The sequence below is a fragment of the Trematomus bernacchii genome, unplaced genomic scaffold (genome assembly GCF_902827165.1).
Source record: "Trematomus bernacchii unplaced genomic scaffold, fTreBer1.1, whole genome shotgun sequence".
Taxonomy (NCBI): domain Eukaryota; kingdom Metazoa; phylum Chordata; class Actinopteri; order Perciformes; family Nototheniidae; genus Trematomus; species Trematomus bernacchii.
Window position 1 is genome coordinate 3688608 of NW_022987973.1, and position 17359 is coordinate 3705966.

Below are 17359 nucleotides of genomic sequence, written 5' to 3' on the forward strand. Positions count from 1 at the left end.
TGTGTTTTTATGCAATTTTTGTCATTTTGGTTAAGAAAAATCTCTTGTATAATATTTAGTATTATATTTTGGTTCACACTAAAAATATTTTATATGTAATTTTTCACTATTTATAATTTTAGAAATTTCTTTTACATTTTGAAAAAAAACGTTTTCCCATAGGATTCCATAGAAAATGCATGCGGGTCAGTTTCGACCCACTTATGGAAGCTTGGGGTACTAATACAAAAACTACAATTTCTTAAAATGTAAATTAAAAATGTGAATGGCATGATATCCAAAACATGTTTTTTGAGGAATAGCTGGAATATGAAATGATAAAAAAAATTTAATTACAAAGATACTTCAAGAAAACCACCTCACCGGGTCCAAAAAGACCCACTTATGGAAGCTTGGGGTAGTAATACAAAAACTACAATTTCTTAAAATGTAAATTTAAAATTAGAATGGCATGATATCCAAAACATGTTTTTTGAGGAATAGCTGGAATATGAAATGATAAAAAAATGTAATTACAAAGATACTTCAAGAAAACCACCTCACCGGGTCCAAAAAGACCCACTTATGCATCTAAGGGTTAACAACACTTGGATTCGGATTGGAGTGAATATTTCTCTAAGAAAGCTTCTAAAACCGAGTTTATTTTATATGACTACTTTTAAATCCAGGCTGAAGACTTTTCTTTTCGCCGCTGCTTTTAATTGAACTATTCATATCTTAAACTGCACTGTAACTTTTATCCATGTATTTTTTCTTTTAATGTTTATTTTATTATCTTTGCTTTTTAATGACTGTTTTTAAATGCCATTTTCTTAATGTCTTTCATTTTTGTAAAGTACCTTGTGTTGAAAGGTGCTATATAAATACACTTGCCTTGCTTTGCCTTGCCTTATATGCTCACTATATGCTACTTATTTATTCGAATATTCTCATGTCACTGTGTGCCTCTCGTGCGTTCATCCGATTCACTTTAGTTTAAGTGGCTGATTACGTTTATGTTATTTAGTAGTACAAATATAATTGTATTGCAAAACTGACTAGCAATAGTGGTGATGACAAAATAATAACTATATGATTACATTTACGAGTAAGACTCAAATATATGAACTAATTAGAAAGATGTTCTAAAAGGTGAGTTTTTAAAAGCTTCTTGAAAATACAAAGGCTGTCGCTGAATGGACAGCACAGGTAGTTCATCCCACCAACGAGGACCACGAATGAAAAAAGTTTGCCCATAGCACAGGGAAATATAATTATACAAACTAATCAGATAAATCCATTCCTTGTCTCGGCTATAGTGCTATACATTGCTGTTTTTAACCCAAAGTATTATTATGTGCTTTAATCTGTGACACGTGTGTGATTGATTTTATTATTGCCAAACGACCCCAGTTCTAGTGTAGGCTAATCTCATATTATTGTTGTCATCACCACTATTGTTGTTCTATAAATTGAAGTTTGTATTAATATTCTAGTGTTAATTATGGTTGTTTTAGTGGCTTAAGTTTTTGTATGTCGCTTTGGATAAAAGCGTCTGCTAAATACCATAACCATACCATCTACTTCCACACTGAAATACTTTATATATCCATTGTGTGTATGTATATATTCAATACAATGTATGTTATTATGTGTTTGCTCAACAATAACACAGAACATATTTTCATCATATTTCTTTAATTTCTGTAAAACACAAGTATTTTCATGCATTCATAGATCGTTAATAACAAGCATTACAATGTCTAAAACAGACTCGCTGTGTAGTAGACTCAATACTCAATGGTTGTACTTTTGCGGCCATCCAATTCCCTAGGTGGCGATGTTGCAAAAAAAAAAACTAGGGTCCTAGTATTGCGGTCCTGAAACTGCAGCCTCCAGTATTGCAGGACACATACTATTGGATCTGATACTAATTTGGTTTTTCCCAGTTGTTTGAGGGAGGCCGAGCGTTTCTTTCAACTGCTGCTGCACACCCACCCCAGAAACCCATGGAGGTATTAAAATAACGCAGAACCCCCACAACAGGCCTGACGTCCCATTGGAAGTGGAAATGTGCCACTATTGAATAGATCATAAATAAACAAACATAATGACATTTTTTTCAAACGGCTTAAAGTTGACTAAAGTGTTTCAGCAGAAAAAATATCAACTTCTCGAGGTGGAAGAAAAGATTGAAGCTTAAAAATACCAAATAATAAGTATAAATGAATAAAGATGGAGAAAAATACACAGATGTACTGATGTCACAATGGTTTTTAGCTTGAGATGTATTGTTCCTCTTAGCACAATGCTTCTTCTTGTGGTTGTTAGGACATCTGTTTCAGACTGCAGAATATGATGACCGCGGAAGATTTACACTTTAGCCTTTCACCACAATATTGTCAAAGATGCTGATAATGAACTAAAACAATTATATTTATAAATAAGGTTATCAGTATAATTAATCTTCTTCCTTGTTTGTTCTGGTCTCTTTTTTAGCAAAGGAATCAACCTAATTTGTGTAGGACTTTGGGGGAGGGAGACCAGTGCATTAGCATGATCTCAATATATATATATTTTCTAAAACAAGGTTATTGACAATAGATATTGCTACAACCTTCTAGACAAGAGCTACAATTGTTGGCCCCATGGTGGTTGAGCTGTTGTTGATGCATATTGTGATAACTTGTGATAAAAGATCCGTGTTTTATAAAGCACTTGTCAAGTCTTTAGTGTGTAATAGCCTTTACTGTTTGACAAATTAATAGCACATAAGCATTTAAAGGTGGGGTAGGTAAGTTTGAGAAACCGGCTCGAGATACACTTTTTGTTATATTCCATGGAATGCTCTTAACATCCCGATAGCAATGAATATCTTAAGTGCTTTGACAAAAAATCCATAAAAAAAATGTCATCTGTGGAAGCCGTAATACTGTAAAAAGCATGACCAATCATTTTAGCCGGCCCAGCTAAAATAGCTGGATGGCCTACCTGCCTGTCAGCCTTCCATCTGTGCACAAACTTATCTCGTGCCCTCATTGGCCATGTGCGCGTTCGTGTGTGTTGGAGGAGGGGCTCTGTAAGGAAGTGGCAGATTTTTTCCGGCTGTGTATTTTCAAATTCTTGCGCACTCGAGCTGGTTTCTCCAAAATTACCTACCTCACCTTTAAGGACGGATAAACAAATAATTTGTAAAACAAAAAAATTGCTTTGCAAAGGATTTAGCACTGTACACAGACAATAATTGCCCTCATTCCAAAAGTATACCAATCACATTCTCTATCATTTGTTATCATTATTTCTGCAGTGATAACCCACGATTTATAGTTATGCACCTTAAAAAAGAGGCAAAGGAGAATTGAATTAAATCATTTCAGATTTATCAGAGATAAAAAAAAGGCACAAAATCATTCATCGTTGCTTGTAAAAAAAATGTTTGAAAAAAAGAATACAATTATTTCACATCAGCCTTCTCACTGATGGGGTCATCCAATAAATCAGAAGTGCTCTGACACCTCATGTGACGCTCAATCATTTGGTCAAACTCCTGTATTTCTCTGAAATGAAAGAAAACAACATTCACTGATCATATTTAATATATGGTGTGACAATGTCTTTCTTTAAAGGTTTAACTCATTACGCTTCTACCTTTTACTTATGCATCGTCCTTTAAGGTACTTTTCTTCTGCCTTTTTTACTGGGACATTGTCCACCCCAGCAATGGCATAGATGATGGCCTTCACAGGAGAACAATAATCTTAATACACATGTACCACATACATACCACTGTGAACTGCAATATAAAAAAATATACCATATGACACAATATAGAAAAATACAAAATGAGCGCGAATGAAGCTTTAGCTCACCTCAGGAACAAGCACATCCAGGACAAAGGAGACAAGCTTCATGGATTCCATCCCATGTAGACAAGGGTCGATGGCCTCTGCTGTTGTGTAGAGTTCATTCAGGTACCTGTAGACCTGGTCCAACTGCTGGTCATCTTCCAAGAATACATTCACCACCCTACTCCGATCGCCACTCCGAAAGGAGCGAAGCCACCTGGACGGCTGCTGCCCACTGATCACAGACTAAGTAGAGCGATACAGGAGGGTGAGTTGATACTGCTCACTTACAAAGCCCTACAAAACATGGCCCCCCCCCCCGATCTAAGTGACCTTCAGGAGTGCACCGCGTCTCGCTACCTCCGCTCCTCCTCTGCTGGTCTGCTAACCGTCCCCACCCCACGCCTCGTCACCATGGGTGCTCAGGCTTTTAGCTGCACTGCTCCCAGACTCTGGAACTCCCTCCCCCCGCACATCCGACAGTCAGACACAATCACCATATTCAAATCCCAATTAAAAACCCACCTGTTCAAATCTGCCTACTCGCATAGTGCTCCCCATTATATGTTTCATTTGTGTCCACTTGATTGTCTCCTCCATGATTTCCTGTTTGTGTTTTTATCATGTTCTGTTGCCTATTAGCGTTTTCTTTTTTAACAAATTGTACGGTGTCCTTGGGTGTCATGAAAGGCGCCTAAAATAAAATGTATTATTATTATCATCATCATCAAGGACCAGTGCTCATTTAGCAAGTGTTGATCTTAATCCATTAATGTTTCAAAACATTCAAATATCATAGTGGATGTTTCTCTTGCACTCAACAGCAGAGACTCCATTGTTAAATAAAAAAAAACATGAGGTAATCTATTGCAAAAGTATCACTTTTAAAACATTGGTGGGACATAGTTTTAAAGCGTAACCAAGGACAACGTTTGCACATGCATTCTCTGTCAAATAAATTAAAGAAAAATTGAAGAAATTAAACTGAAACTAGAGAACGCAATTCCTGAAGAAATTGCATTGTGAATGCTGTATGCTGTCTATAATGTGTAAGAAAAAAGTGAAGAAGCAGGAATATTTGGATACCAGGGAATGGGTTCTATGAATTAATGTCATAGAACATTTTTGCACAAATTGCACTGACAGAGGAATGCATCTGCACATATTTCCTTCATATATAAATACTTTCACATAAAAAAGCCACAAGAAATTAGTAAGTGTTTGCAAAGAGCAAGAACTTAAACAGCAATGCAATAGGCTCCATTAATCATACCAGAAGGCGTCCTTCCACCATGCGCTGCTTTACGATGAAATGTACCAGCTTTTCGTTAGCACGGTCGTGGGTGGCATGACTTCGGTCTGGCAGCAACCTTTTTAAACTCGTGCTGACCTCCTCATGCTGGTCACTGAAGCCGTCATCCTGAAATGGTGCCTCAATCACATCCGCCGATTCACTGGGGATGGTAAGTCTCTCTGAGGCTGCTTTCGGGTACTTTCTCCTCAATGGATAGCCTGGAAAAGTGAAGAGCATGGTCAGGACCAAGAAAGGATGCAGGTGTATATACGTTTTCATATTCTGTCATTGTTTAACATTCTGCAGTGGCCTAATATTATGCGGTGGCACGAAACCTACTCATGTCGTGAGCAAAGTACTCGATGAAGGAGCCAGAAAATGAGCCACAAGCTGCAAAGTCAAAACATGATTAGTACCAATTCAGTAGTGTCCGAACAATGTTGTTTCTTTCTGCATAACAGTTAAATGGACTTACCAATCTTTATTCTGTAGTCTGTTATAAGATCCAAGGACCACTCAATTGCGGCATTATACTTTTCTTTGGCTTTACACTATAACAGAATACATTTGAGAGACATTTATGGTCTGCCACTGATTTACAGGACAACAGCATTTTAAAAATACTCAGTGTATATTTCATGGGCAAATCTTACCTCCAGCTCATGATCTTCTTCACAGCCAAAAGGCTTCAGGGTTTTCAGAGCCACAGCCAACCTTAAAAAAACAAAAACAAATTCAACTAAAATACCAACTACTGATGATTTGAAAGTGTGCCAACTCATGAGTTTTTTTATTTGTTAACATTACATCAGACTAAAAGAGGCTTTTTAAGACCTACGACATTACTTTAATTAACGTTAACTTATTTTAAAACACAGCTCATTTCAGGTGTTCTCACCAAGATCAGAATTGGAAGATAATATCTGGTCCTTACAACCTGTAATAACAATCCTATACATTGTAAAAGTACAGCAGATATCCAACAAAGCAGTGATAGAAAATTCCTTTAAATTTCCTACCCTTTCTTTTGGTGAATCAATGGGTCATCAATGAATATGATGCTCGCTTTTTTCTGCTTACGGTTCACACTTTTTACCTGCAAAGAAAAAATTGTACTGAATCAAATAAAAGTGAAACATTAAGGCTTTTTTAATTTGTAAACATTTGAGAACTGTTCTTTTTTTGAGTCACCAACATATCCATGCAAATTGACTTTCCCCAGTGAACACATCTACTTGAAATGAACATATAGAATTATAACCCATAACTATACCACAGTGACTAGTTTAACAGTGCTAAAGTGATTAGTCAACCAATTGCTTTTCAATTAAGCTGAAATGTACGACAGAAGATTTAAAAAATACTAAGCAAATGTTTAAGTCCTTGAGCAAAAATGGTAAAAAGCAAAGTGTAAAGTTCTCCAATGTAAAAAATAAAAAGCTAATTTCTGTATGGATGCAAAAACATGTGCTTATGACAAATCCATCATCAGTTCCACACAGGTTTCTGCACTCACCGATGCAGGCCAGAATGGGTAACTTCTATATTTGTACCACACAAACGCTCCTCCTGTAATGGCTGGAGGATCTACAAGACAAAGACAATTCACCTAAAGTTAACAGTATGTTCATACTATCCAGCCCACATCCAGTCCTTGTATGTAGAGGATATTTTCAGTCATCGCAGTCTCTCTTACTTTTCTCCTGCTGCATCAAAAAACTGGGTAGCTCCTCGTCCTCCTCACTAGGATTATCATCCTGGCAGAACAAAGATGGCACCTGTTCCTCATGGTGACTCAGCTCTATTGACAGATCTGAAGACAGTACAGAGTCTTCTTTTGGGGAGTGGGTGTGTAGTTGAAAGGAAAACAAAATAACAGAATTAGATCTGATTATTTAGTTTAGCCGAGTTATTTTATACCTGCTCTACAAAACTACAAGCAGCCGTAGCTACCCTACCAAACTCCTCACAGACCACAGCATGTTTTATCACGTTTTGGATTGTGAGGATGATGCATGAGATGCACAGAAAAAGTTATGTTAGCCAACATAAGTAATGATAACGATATCATTGCAAAATGTACCAAAAATATAAAATGTATAATAATATAAGGATTTCAGTCAAATACAATTTATTTTTATTTTTTTTAAAAAAGGTGCATTTTTGGCATTTATAGGAAGAAATCAAGCTTAAATGGAACTAAACATAAATGATTAAAGAGGTGGATTATTAATACAATATTATAAGATGTATATTACTAACATAGTATCAATATGTATTTCTTTTTTTAAATATCACAGTTATCATCAATAATGGTATATTGCTGGACAATACCTTGCTCTGCAGCATCAGGCGTGGAGTGCCCCGATGACTCAGATGTGGTTTTCTTCTTTAAATTCCCCATCTGCACATTCCGCGTCCTGCCTCGCTTGCGCTTGGCTGGAGTTCTTCTGGTTTGGCTGCGAGTCTGTATTTGCTCTCTCACCACCCTATTTCTAAGTCTTCTTATCGGGGAAGCGGGAGCAAGTTCTTTTACAGATGTTGATTGGCAGCATGATGAATCTACCTCTGATGTCTACAACAGAAAAAAATATATCAAAAATAAGTTTAAGATTATTACTGAAATTAACTGTGGATCCTGAATAATGTGTTGGCTCAAAATGCAGAAACAATATCAGCAAAAGAGAAATGATGAAACACCTCCAACTCATTGGTGAATTTGCTGCTTTCTGGCTCCACTTCTTTTGTTCTGGAGATGTTGGACAGGAAGTCTTTGGAGGAGTTGCGGACTGGCGTGGAGGTCAGCGGGGCGTCTTGTGTCGGTCCCATTTGAATATTACCTGTAAGTTTACCTTTAATTACTGTATGAACTGGTGTAGTCCTTCCCTTGAGTTCATTGGATCAGATGTGAAATGTCAAAGTATGACATTTAGCGGGCCGATGTCATGGGGCTGACAGCTGAGAGAGAGAAAGGGGGAAGAGTGAGAAATGTGTTGTTAAACCAACCTAATGTGGAGGATGTACTTCCGCTTAACACTAAGGCCATGTTAGGACAATCTTTGCAATCATATCATGCATTTGCGTATGTTAACTAGTGATGGTGAGATGAAGCTTCATGAAGCTTTGAAGCTCTCCAGCCAATTGGTTCGCAAACGGGTTCATTACTCGAGGCTTAATTTGCACACAAATTAAGACTTTGGTCAAAGAGTGTAAAACAGGCAGATATAGAAGATAGAATCGGAGGGATGGAACCCTCCTTAATAGTCAGTCACACATGCAGAGCACTCAGCACACCTCTGCATTTAACCCATCCTAGTACTAGGAGCAGTGGGCAGCTATTGTACAGCGCCCGGGGGGCAATGGGAGTGGGGGGGGGAAGGGCGATGTCTGGTGCCTTGCTCAAGTAGCAGTCCACACTCCATATTTAGGTCTGGTCGGGGACTTGAACCGGCGACCCTATGGCTCCCAGTCCAAGCCCCTACTGACAGCGAACGGATGGTCAAAGTAAGGTACAAATAAACAGAATCACACGAAGCCTGGTTAGTGTTGCCTGACTTTATAAAGTGTGTTTTTTTTATAAGTGTGTGGTTGCGTTCTAGTCACTTTGCTCAGCGCTACTGCTTGTTACAACTTTTATTTGCCGTACTCGCCATAAACTGTTAGCTCAGGTTAATCTCGCCCCCCTCCGATGTAAGCGTGACGTAGGCCTATGTGGTTCTTGCTTCTTGACCGACAATTTTTTGGTGCTTGGTAAGCACCGGTTTTTGGTGCTTAGAGCCGGCTCCGCTGCGGTGTGAACAGGAAAAAACGGTGCTTATCGTAAACTTAATGTTATAGCCTAAGAAATACTAAACAACAAGTTGACATTTATTAACTACATTATTATATTTCGCTGACGCTTTTAAGAATGAAAAAGTAATATGGAGGATTGACCGGTCGCGAACCGGTAACCATCCAGATGAGAATCATCTATCAACCAGCTGAGCCACAGCCATCTCCTCTCTGAAATTTGAAATACTTAGTCTGCTTTCTGTTTGTAGATTGTTTGAATCGGAATGTATAATCTAGTGCAAAAGTTTTATTTAAAACTAGGAGAAGTAAGCAGGTTAGGAAACCAAACTAAGGCCCAGGCTCCACGGGAATGCATACGGCAAAACGCAAAGACCAGTTAGCCTAAATATCATACGTGAAATACTGTAAGTTATTTAGAGACTATGGATGACGAGGATAAATGTAATAAAGGGATCTACAAACATTACATTGGTGACCTACAGTGAGATGGTAACAGGCATGCGCTTAGTGCCCGCTTTCCAGCCAGTTTCTGTGGGGTGACGCATTCTGAAGTGAGGCAGAGTTCATCTGTGCCTCACCTTACCCCACAGTAAATGGCTTGAGCGCGCTCACAAAATAAGTGGCAGCGCTAAATTAGTGCCCGGGCTCCAGCAAGTTACTGTGGGCTTACGTGAGGCAGAGCTCGTCCCTGCCTCACTTCTCATCGCTCCCGTAGCGGAGCTCGGCAAATTTGCTGATTTTGACTATAAAAAGCGATTGGAATCATACACAAATCACATTTACACAAGATCAGTGGAAACATTTTATTATTATTATTTAGTTTTTCTTTAATTGTTTTTCCATTACATTGGAGTATGACAGGTGAGGCTCTGCCTCCCCTGCCTCCCCTGACTGCACGTCGCTGCTATACACACACCCACAGCACGATACAGTACAAACATCAACAAGTGACACAAACTAACTAACAAGTGATACAAACAAACAATCTTCAGAGGGGGTCTGAGTCCTCTTAATCCGACTGTGGCACCGGGCCCGGGTACAGGAGGGGCAGAGTGTTATCAAACTAGTGTCAGTGTTTCAACCGATCTGAAGCACTACCTGAAGCAGTCACGTGGTATAAACGGGCAGCGAGGCTTCGTTTGTCATCGACGGCGTCACTGGCCTAAACGAAACAAGCCTCGATACTTGCTTCACCAAAAACGTAATTGATTTCTCGAACCACGCTCCGAAGTCTCGGCACAGCATGTAACAGCACTAACGTTAGCTAAATTCGCGAAAATACATCAAAGACTGTCGCCACGGAAACGGGATCCGACATTTGATTTGCAAATAAGCTAACGCGGCTAAAAGCTTCCTCAGTAACGTTGTTGTGTAGTCAGAAAGTCGTGTAGAGTCCACTGTTGAAAGCAAACAAGCTCAACCACAATCCACCTTGTTTGTGTGGCTAGCTAGTTGGTAAATTGCTAAATTAGTAAACAAACTCACCCCCAACATTCCCCTGCAATGAAAGCTGAAAATGGTTTTCTTGCTGACGCAACACATTCATAGTGCACCCCATAGATAAACAGTATACATTGTGCACGGTTTTCAGTCGATGTGTTGCTAAGCGTTTACAGGAAGATATCTAAAGGCACAACAAAACATGTATTCCAATGGTTGCCATACATGTCTGCAAACTGTAATTTGAACCCATGTTTGATACGTTATCACGTTGATAAACATAACCTCAGGTTAAAGCAAATCGTATAGTTAATAGTATACAAGTGACCACTCACCTTAAAAAGACAAGATCAGCCTTTTGTTTGGATAGTTCCCAATAAGCCTCAGTAAGACATAAAGAATACAGACATTCTCGTCGTGCCTGCACACCTGCAATGCTTCACAGGCAGTGCATAAACACTTAAACACTGCGATAAAGAAGCAACATTTAATATACGATGGTCAAACCGAAGTGTTGCACTCCCAGTTGTGAACAAACTTAACTACTAGTATTGGTTAATCATGTATAATACCGAAATACCGCCACCTAAAGTCCCGGAGTGCGCAGCGCAAACTTAAATATCCTGAATGATAAATTAATATTTTGGGCAAGACATACAGTGACGTTTACGTACTGCGCCAAGGCTTCGGAGGCTCGGAGCGTGGTTCGAGTAACCCAGGAAGTTTTTGGTGAAAGGTAGTGATGGCGAGATGAAGCCTTATGAAGCTTTGAAGCTTTCCAGGTTCGCAAAAGGGTTACTCTCATGAGGCTTCATTTGAGCACAAACCCCCCCTGTTGGTCAAAGTGTGTCAAACAGGCAGATTTGACTGTGACGAAGGTAACTTCGTCACTGTGGACTGACGGCTTCGGGCCTTGTAATATTGCACATGTGGTTTAGTTTGAAAGTGTTCCCCCTCCCGTTTTGTCTGTGGCTGGTGAATGTGTTCACCTGGTGCCCTGTGTTGTCTCCTCCCCCCCCCACCTGTGTCTTATTGGCCTGATTAGTGTGTGTGTATTTAGGCTCTGTTTTCCTTGTCAGTGGAGAGGTAGTGTGTGTGAGATCCTTGTGGACTGTGTTCACGGGTAACAACAGTCATATTGAGGCTGTGAATCATGTGCCAATGATTTAATAAATGCCCACACTGGGTTATATTTGAACTCTCTGCCTCTGCCTCCTTGCTTGGATGGTTGGATGCTTGGATGCCGCTCAATGGTCAGCTTCACATTGACATCTCAACAGTGTGCTCTATCATCTCATACCGAGTTCCCAATGAGTAAAGCCTTAGAATAACTCTAAACATAAAATCATATTTTCCATTTCATGTTAACAATATTGTATTTATTCAGTTTAATGATTGTGATTGAAAAGCCTAAGGAGGTTGGTAAACATTGCAAAGAGGGATTTGTATTCTTTAATAATATTCGTAAACTTAACCATGTTGTAGCCTGAGAAAGGCTAACCATATCAAAGAATACATTTATTAACTACATTATCTAATTTAGCTGTAGCTTTTATAAACAAAAAGAAAGGCTTATTGTTATTGACCAGTCGTTGAACCAGGGACCCTGTGGTTGTGAGTCAACCAGTGGCGGACTGGGGACGTTCGGGATGAATCCCGATGGGTCACTCGGACGATGTGGGCCGGCCGTTTGTCATCGGTGACGTCACTGGCCCAAAACGATACAAGCCTCCTCGATACAAGCTTCACTAAAAACTTCCGGGATTACTCGACACACGCTCCGAAGCCTCGGCGCAATATGTAACATCACTAGTGAAAGGTGTATGATTGTATCATTTTAGGCCAGTCGATACCATGTGACTGCTTCAGGTAGTGATTCAGATCGGTTGAACCACTGACACTTCAACGTTTTACAACACTCATATATACCCCGGCCCTCATGTAGGCCTACCTACCCGGGCCCGGTGCAACGATTGGAAGAGGGCTCAGACAGACCCGGCCCCTCTGAAGATTGTTTGTTTGTTTGTATCACTTGTTGATGTGTGTAATGTCGTGCTGTGGGTGTGTGTGTAGAGTATACGGAGCTGAGGCGACGCGCAGTGGATTGGATAGACACAACACATCACTTGCTTGCTTCTCCTGGTTTTAAATACAAGTTTTGAGAGCATTGGGAACTCAGTATAAGAAAGAGCACACTGTTGAGATGTCATCTGCCTGTTTTACACTATTTGACCAACAGGAGGGTTTGTTTTCAAATGAAGCCCAGCAAAATGCCTGTACTTTTGGTGCTTGTATGCTGGTATAACTAGATCATCCTCAAGTAGATGTACGTACCATGCCGTTATGCTGTGACCACCACGACACACATACTGTAGTGTATGTACATTTGTGATTGAAGCTGTGGACTGGCGTGGAGGTCAGGCCATTTGAATATGACCTGTTAGGTTGTAAATAAACTTTGATTGATTGATAAGTAGTGTGGAGTCTATTTTTATATAACATTAGAAAGACTGATTCTTATTATTACATTATAAGCTTATTGTGCTCATTTTATGTGGCTGTGACTTTGGAATAAATAGACAAAATCACCAATCCCAAGGTTTGATGGATTGGATAGGAAACGAAGGCAAAAGTCACATAAGAAAGTTTTAGCCTGCAATACAGAGTAGCAAGGTCAGGTGCAGACACTGGAAGAATACAAAGAGTTATTCATAAACAGGACACATCCCCCCCAATATTCAGATACGCTCAAAATGTCCCCCCCCCCCCCCAATATATAGCCTAACTGATATAAAAAAAATTGCTATTCTATGACTTTTTTATTTTGGCTATTTGTATACTTGAAAATCTCTATTTTCTGTTATTGTGAACTTCACCAAAATGATATATTATTTTCATATGTAAATTGGTTCCGCCTTTGTTTGTTTATGCATACATTTATTTTGTAGCCGGGGGGTGTATTTCGCTGTCGCACGTCAGAGTCCAGCTTCAGTTAGCGTTGATGCTCCAAGCCAGTGGCGGCTCCAGAGTATTTTTGTTGGGTAATCTATGGTAGGGCTAACCCATACAGTGGTGGGGCTCAAATCAGTATTTGCAATGTAATTACATACACGCTATATCGCCCCCCTTGACAGTGAAACACCACGCGTGAGGTTTAGATTATTTCCCTGTCTCAATCCAAATTGAACTGTATGAAATAAAAAGGCACATTTGTCTTGTAGTGACCTGGAGCCAATCCTGCAATTTCCCCACAGGTGAAAGACTTGACATGCTGAAAACCCAACCCCTGCAGGGGGTCTGGGGGGATTCTCCCCCAGGAGATTTTTTGAAATACTAACATAAAATACACATTCTGGTACTCTCTTGAGAAGAAAAATAAATAAATCTATTACTACACATTTAAAAAAATGAATGCCATTTTTGTTTTTTGTTACTGAAAGCTGAACCTGCTGCTCCTCAGAGAGAGAAGAGGGAAGAGGCTGTGTGAATTACTTTAGTGGATAAGGGTGGATAGCCCCCATTGTTCTGTGTGTCAAAATGAAAGACAGCCCACACACCTATCAATCATCAAACCGTGGGGTCTTATTTCATTACGTGTTGATTTCTATCAACACGTAATGTTGTATCGATGTTGTATCTCAACAGCAAAATGTATTCTCCGTCGGGACTTCCTGCAACAACACCACGCCGTTATCGTGATTCTGATTGGCCAGAAGACATTATCAAAGATGTTTTATTGCTAAGACGATCACTACGTGACAAAAGTTTTCAAAACCGTTCTAGTCTTCGGTATTTCCAGAAAAGTGGCTACTGAAATCAATTTTACTATCTGCTGTCTGTGCAATTTACTCGGCGCGAGTTGGCGGACTTTACTTTAAAAAAAATAACTTGTAGTTCTGATGTTAAAACCGAACTTTTCAGGAATAGTAGCTAGGGGAGTGATTTGTAAAATATGCATAAAGAAAACATTTACAGTTCTGTTTCATACGGGTGTTGAGAGATGTATCCATAGATTTAGTCCCTAATTTTGCTCTCGAAGTGCACCAGATTAATGCATTTAACTTCAACATTTAAAAAAAAAATCTTCCCTAGAGGAGGTTAGGTCCACCAGCTGCCCACACCCCCCGTCAAATTGTCCCACCCACAAATGGATGCTTCCTACGCCCATGAGACACAGTTTCATGAATATTGTTGTTTTTTCGTCCCCACGGGCGGGGGCATGGGGTTTTAAAGTATCCCATGTGTTAGTGAATTTTTATATATTTTCCTTTAGAATAGCAGGAAATTAGTATTCAAATTTTGATTTAATTTTTGGTCCCCCCCAATGTTGACTCCATGGTTACGGCCTTGATAAAGGCAACATAGTTGCAGCTGCAAAGTGTAGAAAGAACAGTGACAGTTGATCTCTTGTCTCGAATCTAACCTGCTCCGGAGCGGTTATGTTGTCAGTATAAGTAACCATAGCGATATACCCCGGTAAGAAGTGAACCAGCGTCTTAGGACCGAAAACTCAGAGTTAACCCCAAATCCTGCTTCGTAGTACAGGCCTCTGGCCCCACATTTTCTGTGAGTAAACAACTCCAATGAAACAAGTAGGCCTACTTCAGACTGACTAAATATGAAGTTACATCCAGGCCAGCAGAGCACAGTTAGCAACAGTTGGCCTACATCATTAGAAACAACACAGTGGCAGTAGCGTCAGAGAAAAAGGGGGGTGTATTTCACTCACCCTATCTGTAGACACTGTAGAGGAAGGCCATTCTCCCGTCTTAGTTTAGTTGAATACTCGATTCCGATTGGTCAATTGGGACCTTTCAGAGGTTAATATGACAGTAGTACAGACCACTGTTAAGCACAATAATGACTGTTGCTAAGGAGGGTCGAGAGAGAAAGGAAAGAGGTTAAAAGACGGAGCGCTGGACGTCAGATAAATCAACAGAAGTAGACATTTGTATTTTTTAAATGGCACTACAATAACTTCCTCTATTCAGCTTCAGCATGGGTGCCTGTATGTCTCCATCAATATCCGTATGAAAGCAGCAGAGGGCACTGTGTAACCACTCATTAAATACTCTCTTTTAGTGGTTCTCAATGGACCTTAGGAATGTCAGAAGAATGAAATGCAGAAATATTACTGCTTTTATTGATTTGTCAGTTTCAACAGTCTTCAACCAGCCAGTTTGACAGTGGTGTTGACAGAAACAGACAGACATTGCAAGTCACCTTTCTAAAAAGGTCAAGAAAAAATAAAAGTTTTAAAGAGTCTGCACATGTTGAACGTTGACTGATGAATTGCCTTGTTAATTTATAAATGTTGCACATTTCTTCCCTAACTACCTCTTTTAAATCAGCACAGCTCTTCACTTTAAATGCAGTATTATTTGTCACATGTAAATATTGTTAATTTGTTATAATAATCTTTATATACCTTTTTTAAATAGATGTCATAACGGTCCTATTTTATTTTATTTTGTTTTGCTACGTATTCTTCTTTCTGTGTCTTTGTATGCACCATATCAAAGCAAATTCCTCGTGTGTGTAAACCTACTTGGTAATAAAACCGATTCTGATTCTGATTGTATATAGGCCTAGTCCCAGCCCTCTGTTACTTGTTTTTATTCTTCTCCATCTCCAAAAGGCGTATTTTTGCCTATTGTAATAAACAGGAAGTGCCCAGAACCATGCTTGAAACCCTGAGTCCAAGCTCAAATTAATCTTTTGCTTTTAACTTTTTTTAATAATTCAGTCGACTGTTACATTTTGTTTTCTGGAAAATGCATTAAGGTGTATTTGTTGTTTCATTTCTTTCTCCACACTGTGAGAAGCAAAACTCTGATATTTAGTCATTTATGTCTTCTCGGGTCACCAAACCAATACTAACCAGTAATTCATAAAACCTAATTCAGTGTCCTTATTTGTAGCTACAGAAAAATGAAAGGGTCCCAATTATATAGTTGAGTAAAACGCACAACCATGTCACCCTAACAACATCCAACAGTAATACAAACCTCCATCTAAGAATTATTCAGTTTTGTCACCTCTCACAGTCAGCATTCTACCTGCCAGTCAGCTGGACCTTTGGATTAGTATTGGCCTGTGGATGATGAGGGACGGTGGCCCCGCCCTCATCCAGATGTGCGCCCCTCTCCTGTCTCCTCAGTGCGCTGCTGGCTTCAGCAGAGTGCGGAGCCTTGGGAAGTCAACAGGAGGGTACGGAGAGTCACAACTATAAACCACCAGTAAACCATTCCTTTAGACTCTGGCAGCCAGATTTTACTCGATCTAATGAGATTGTGACATTACACGGAAATTGCACTGCGTGTCCACCTGGGCAGCCTGAGACGCAGAGCTGATGGAGAGAGGCAGGGCTGAGTGCGGAGCCCGTCCGGAGCGCTGTTGAGCAGCGAGTCCATTCAGCACATTCTGCTGACAGGGAGCGGTCTGCTTTCTCGCACGACCTGTGTGAATTATCATATTGTTTTCAAGAAGTGATTGTTTCTGCAAAGGGGAAACTAAAAGAAAACCAGGATTTCATTTTTTTTTCGGAATGGGGATGTAACCGGTTTCCACATGCACTTGGAAGTGGCGTGAGGTTGCCTCCAGATTGAGAAACGCAAACTGCAGGGGCTTGTGGTTAATTGAAATCGATCCGGTGGTCTTTTTTTTTAATGTGAAGCAGCAGCAGGGGTTCTTTCTCCTCTCACTTCCAACATGACTTCACTGTCGGGGACCAAGGAGAGGTCTGTGAGCAGCCGGAGCAGAAAATATGGGGTAGGTTATTCATTCCAGCAGCCGAGGGGTGGACACATCTCTACCTATGAGCCCAGTGCACATAACAACTTATCAGCCATTCAGTGTTGCATGCACTTCACCTCTCACTTCAAAATGAAACTGTAGTTTGCTCACATTATCAGTCTGAAATGCATATGAAACTCATAGGAAAGCTCATTATATTTGTGCTAATGCTGTTGATTGAGTGCTTTGTGAAGATCAAATTATGCACATCAGT

At 39.9% G+C, this 17359-nt stretch overlaps 2 protein-coding genes across 3 annotated transcripts in view; one reads left to right on the plus strand and one right to left on the minus strand.

Annotated features, from left to right (window-relative positions):
* Positions 1-3337: 3337 nt before the first annotated feature.
* Positions 3338-10907, minus strand: LOC117471615 (PWWP domain-containing DNA repair factor 3B-like). 2 transcript variants are annotated; one of them, XM_034116733.1, is made up of 13 exons: positions 10686-10907; positions 7819-8076; positions 7453-7693; positions 6815-6949; positions 6635-6705; positions 6138-6214; positions 5772-5832; positions 5594-5669; positions 5458-5508; positions 5098-5336; positions 3849-4070; positions 3628-3716; positions 3338-3536 (listed from the first exon to the last, which is right to left on the minus strand). In XM_034116733.1, the coding sequence occupies exons 2-13, from the start codon at positions 7945-7947 to the stop codon at positions 3434-3436; spliced, it is 1494 nt and encodes a 497-aa protein (XP_033972624.1). In that variant the 5' UTR covers positions 7948-8076; positions 10686-10907; the 3' UTR covers positions 3338-3433. The 2 variants fall into 2 exon arrangements, with proteins under 2 accessions (XP_033972624.1, XP_033972623.1); XM_034116732.1 differs by having other exon boundaries at positions 6815-6952; positions 10686-10906.
* A 6040-nt stretch (positions 10908-16947) lies between these two features.
* Positions 16948-17359, plus strand: part of kif26ba (kinesin family member 26Ba) — an 84008-nt gene continuing 83596 nt past the window's right edge. The window contains 1 exon segment of the mRNA XM_034116142.1: positions 16948-17121. Coding sequence (XP_033972033.1) covers positions 17062-17121 — 60 coding nt within the window. The 5' untranslated portion in view covers positions 16948-17061.

Bases quoted from the DNA above. Each gene is read 5' to 3' on its own strand.
- LOC117471615 (XM_034116732.1), bottom strand. From the start codon at position 7,947: ATGGGACCGACACAAGACGCCCCGCTGACCTCCACGCCAGTCCGCAAC. The intron at 4,071-5,097 runs GTATGATTAATG...CGCTCTACTTAG, and splicing joins TGGTGGAAGGACGCCTTCTG to TCTGTGATCAGTGGGCAGCA. The intron at 3,717-3,848 runs GTGAGCTAAAGC...TCTCCTGTGAAG, and splicing joins TGGATGTGCTTGTTCCTGAG to GCCATCATCTATGCCATTGC.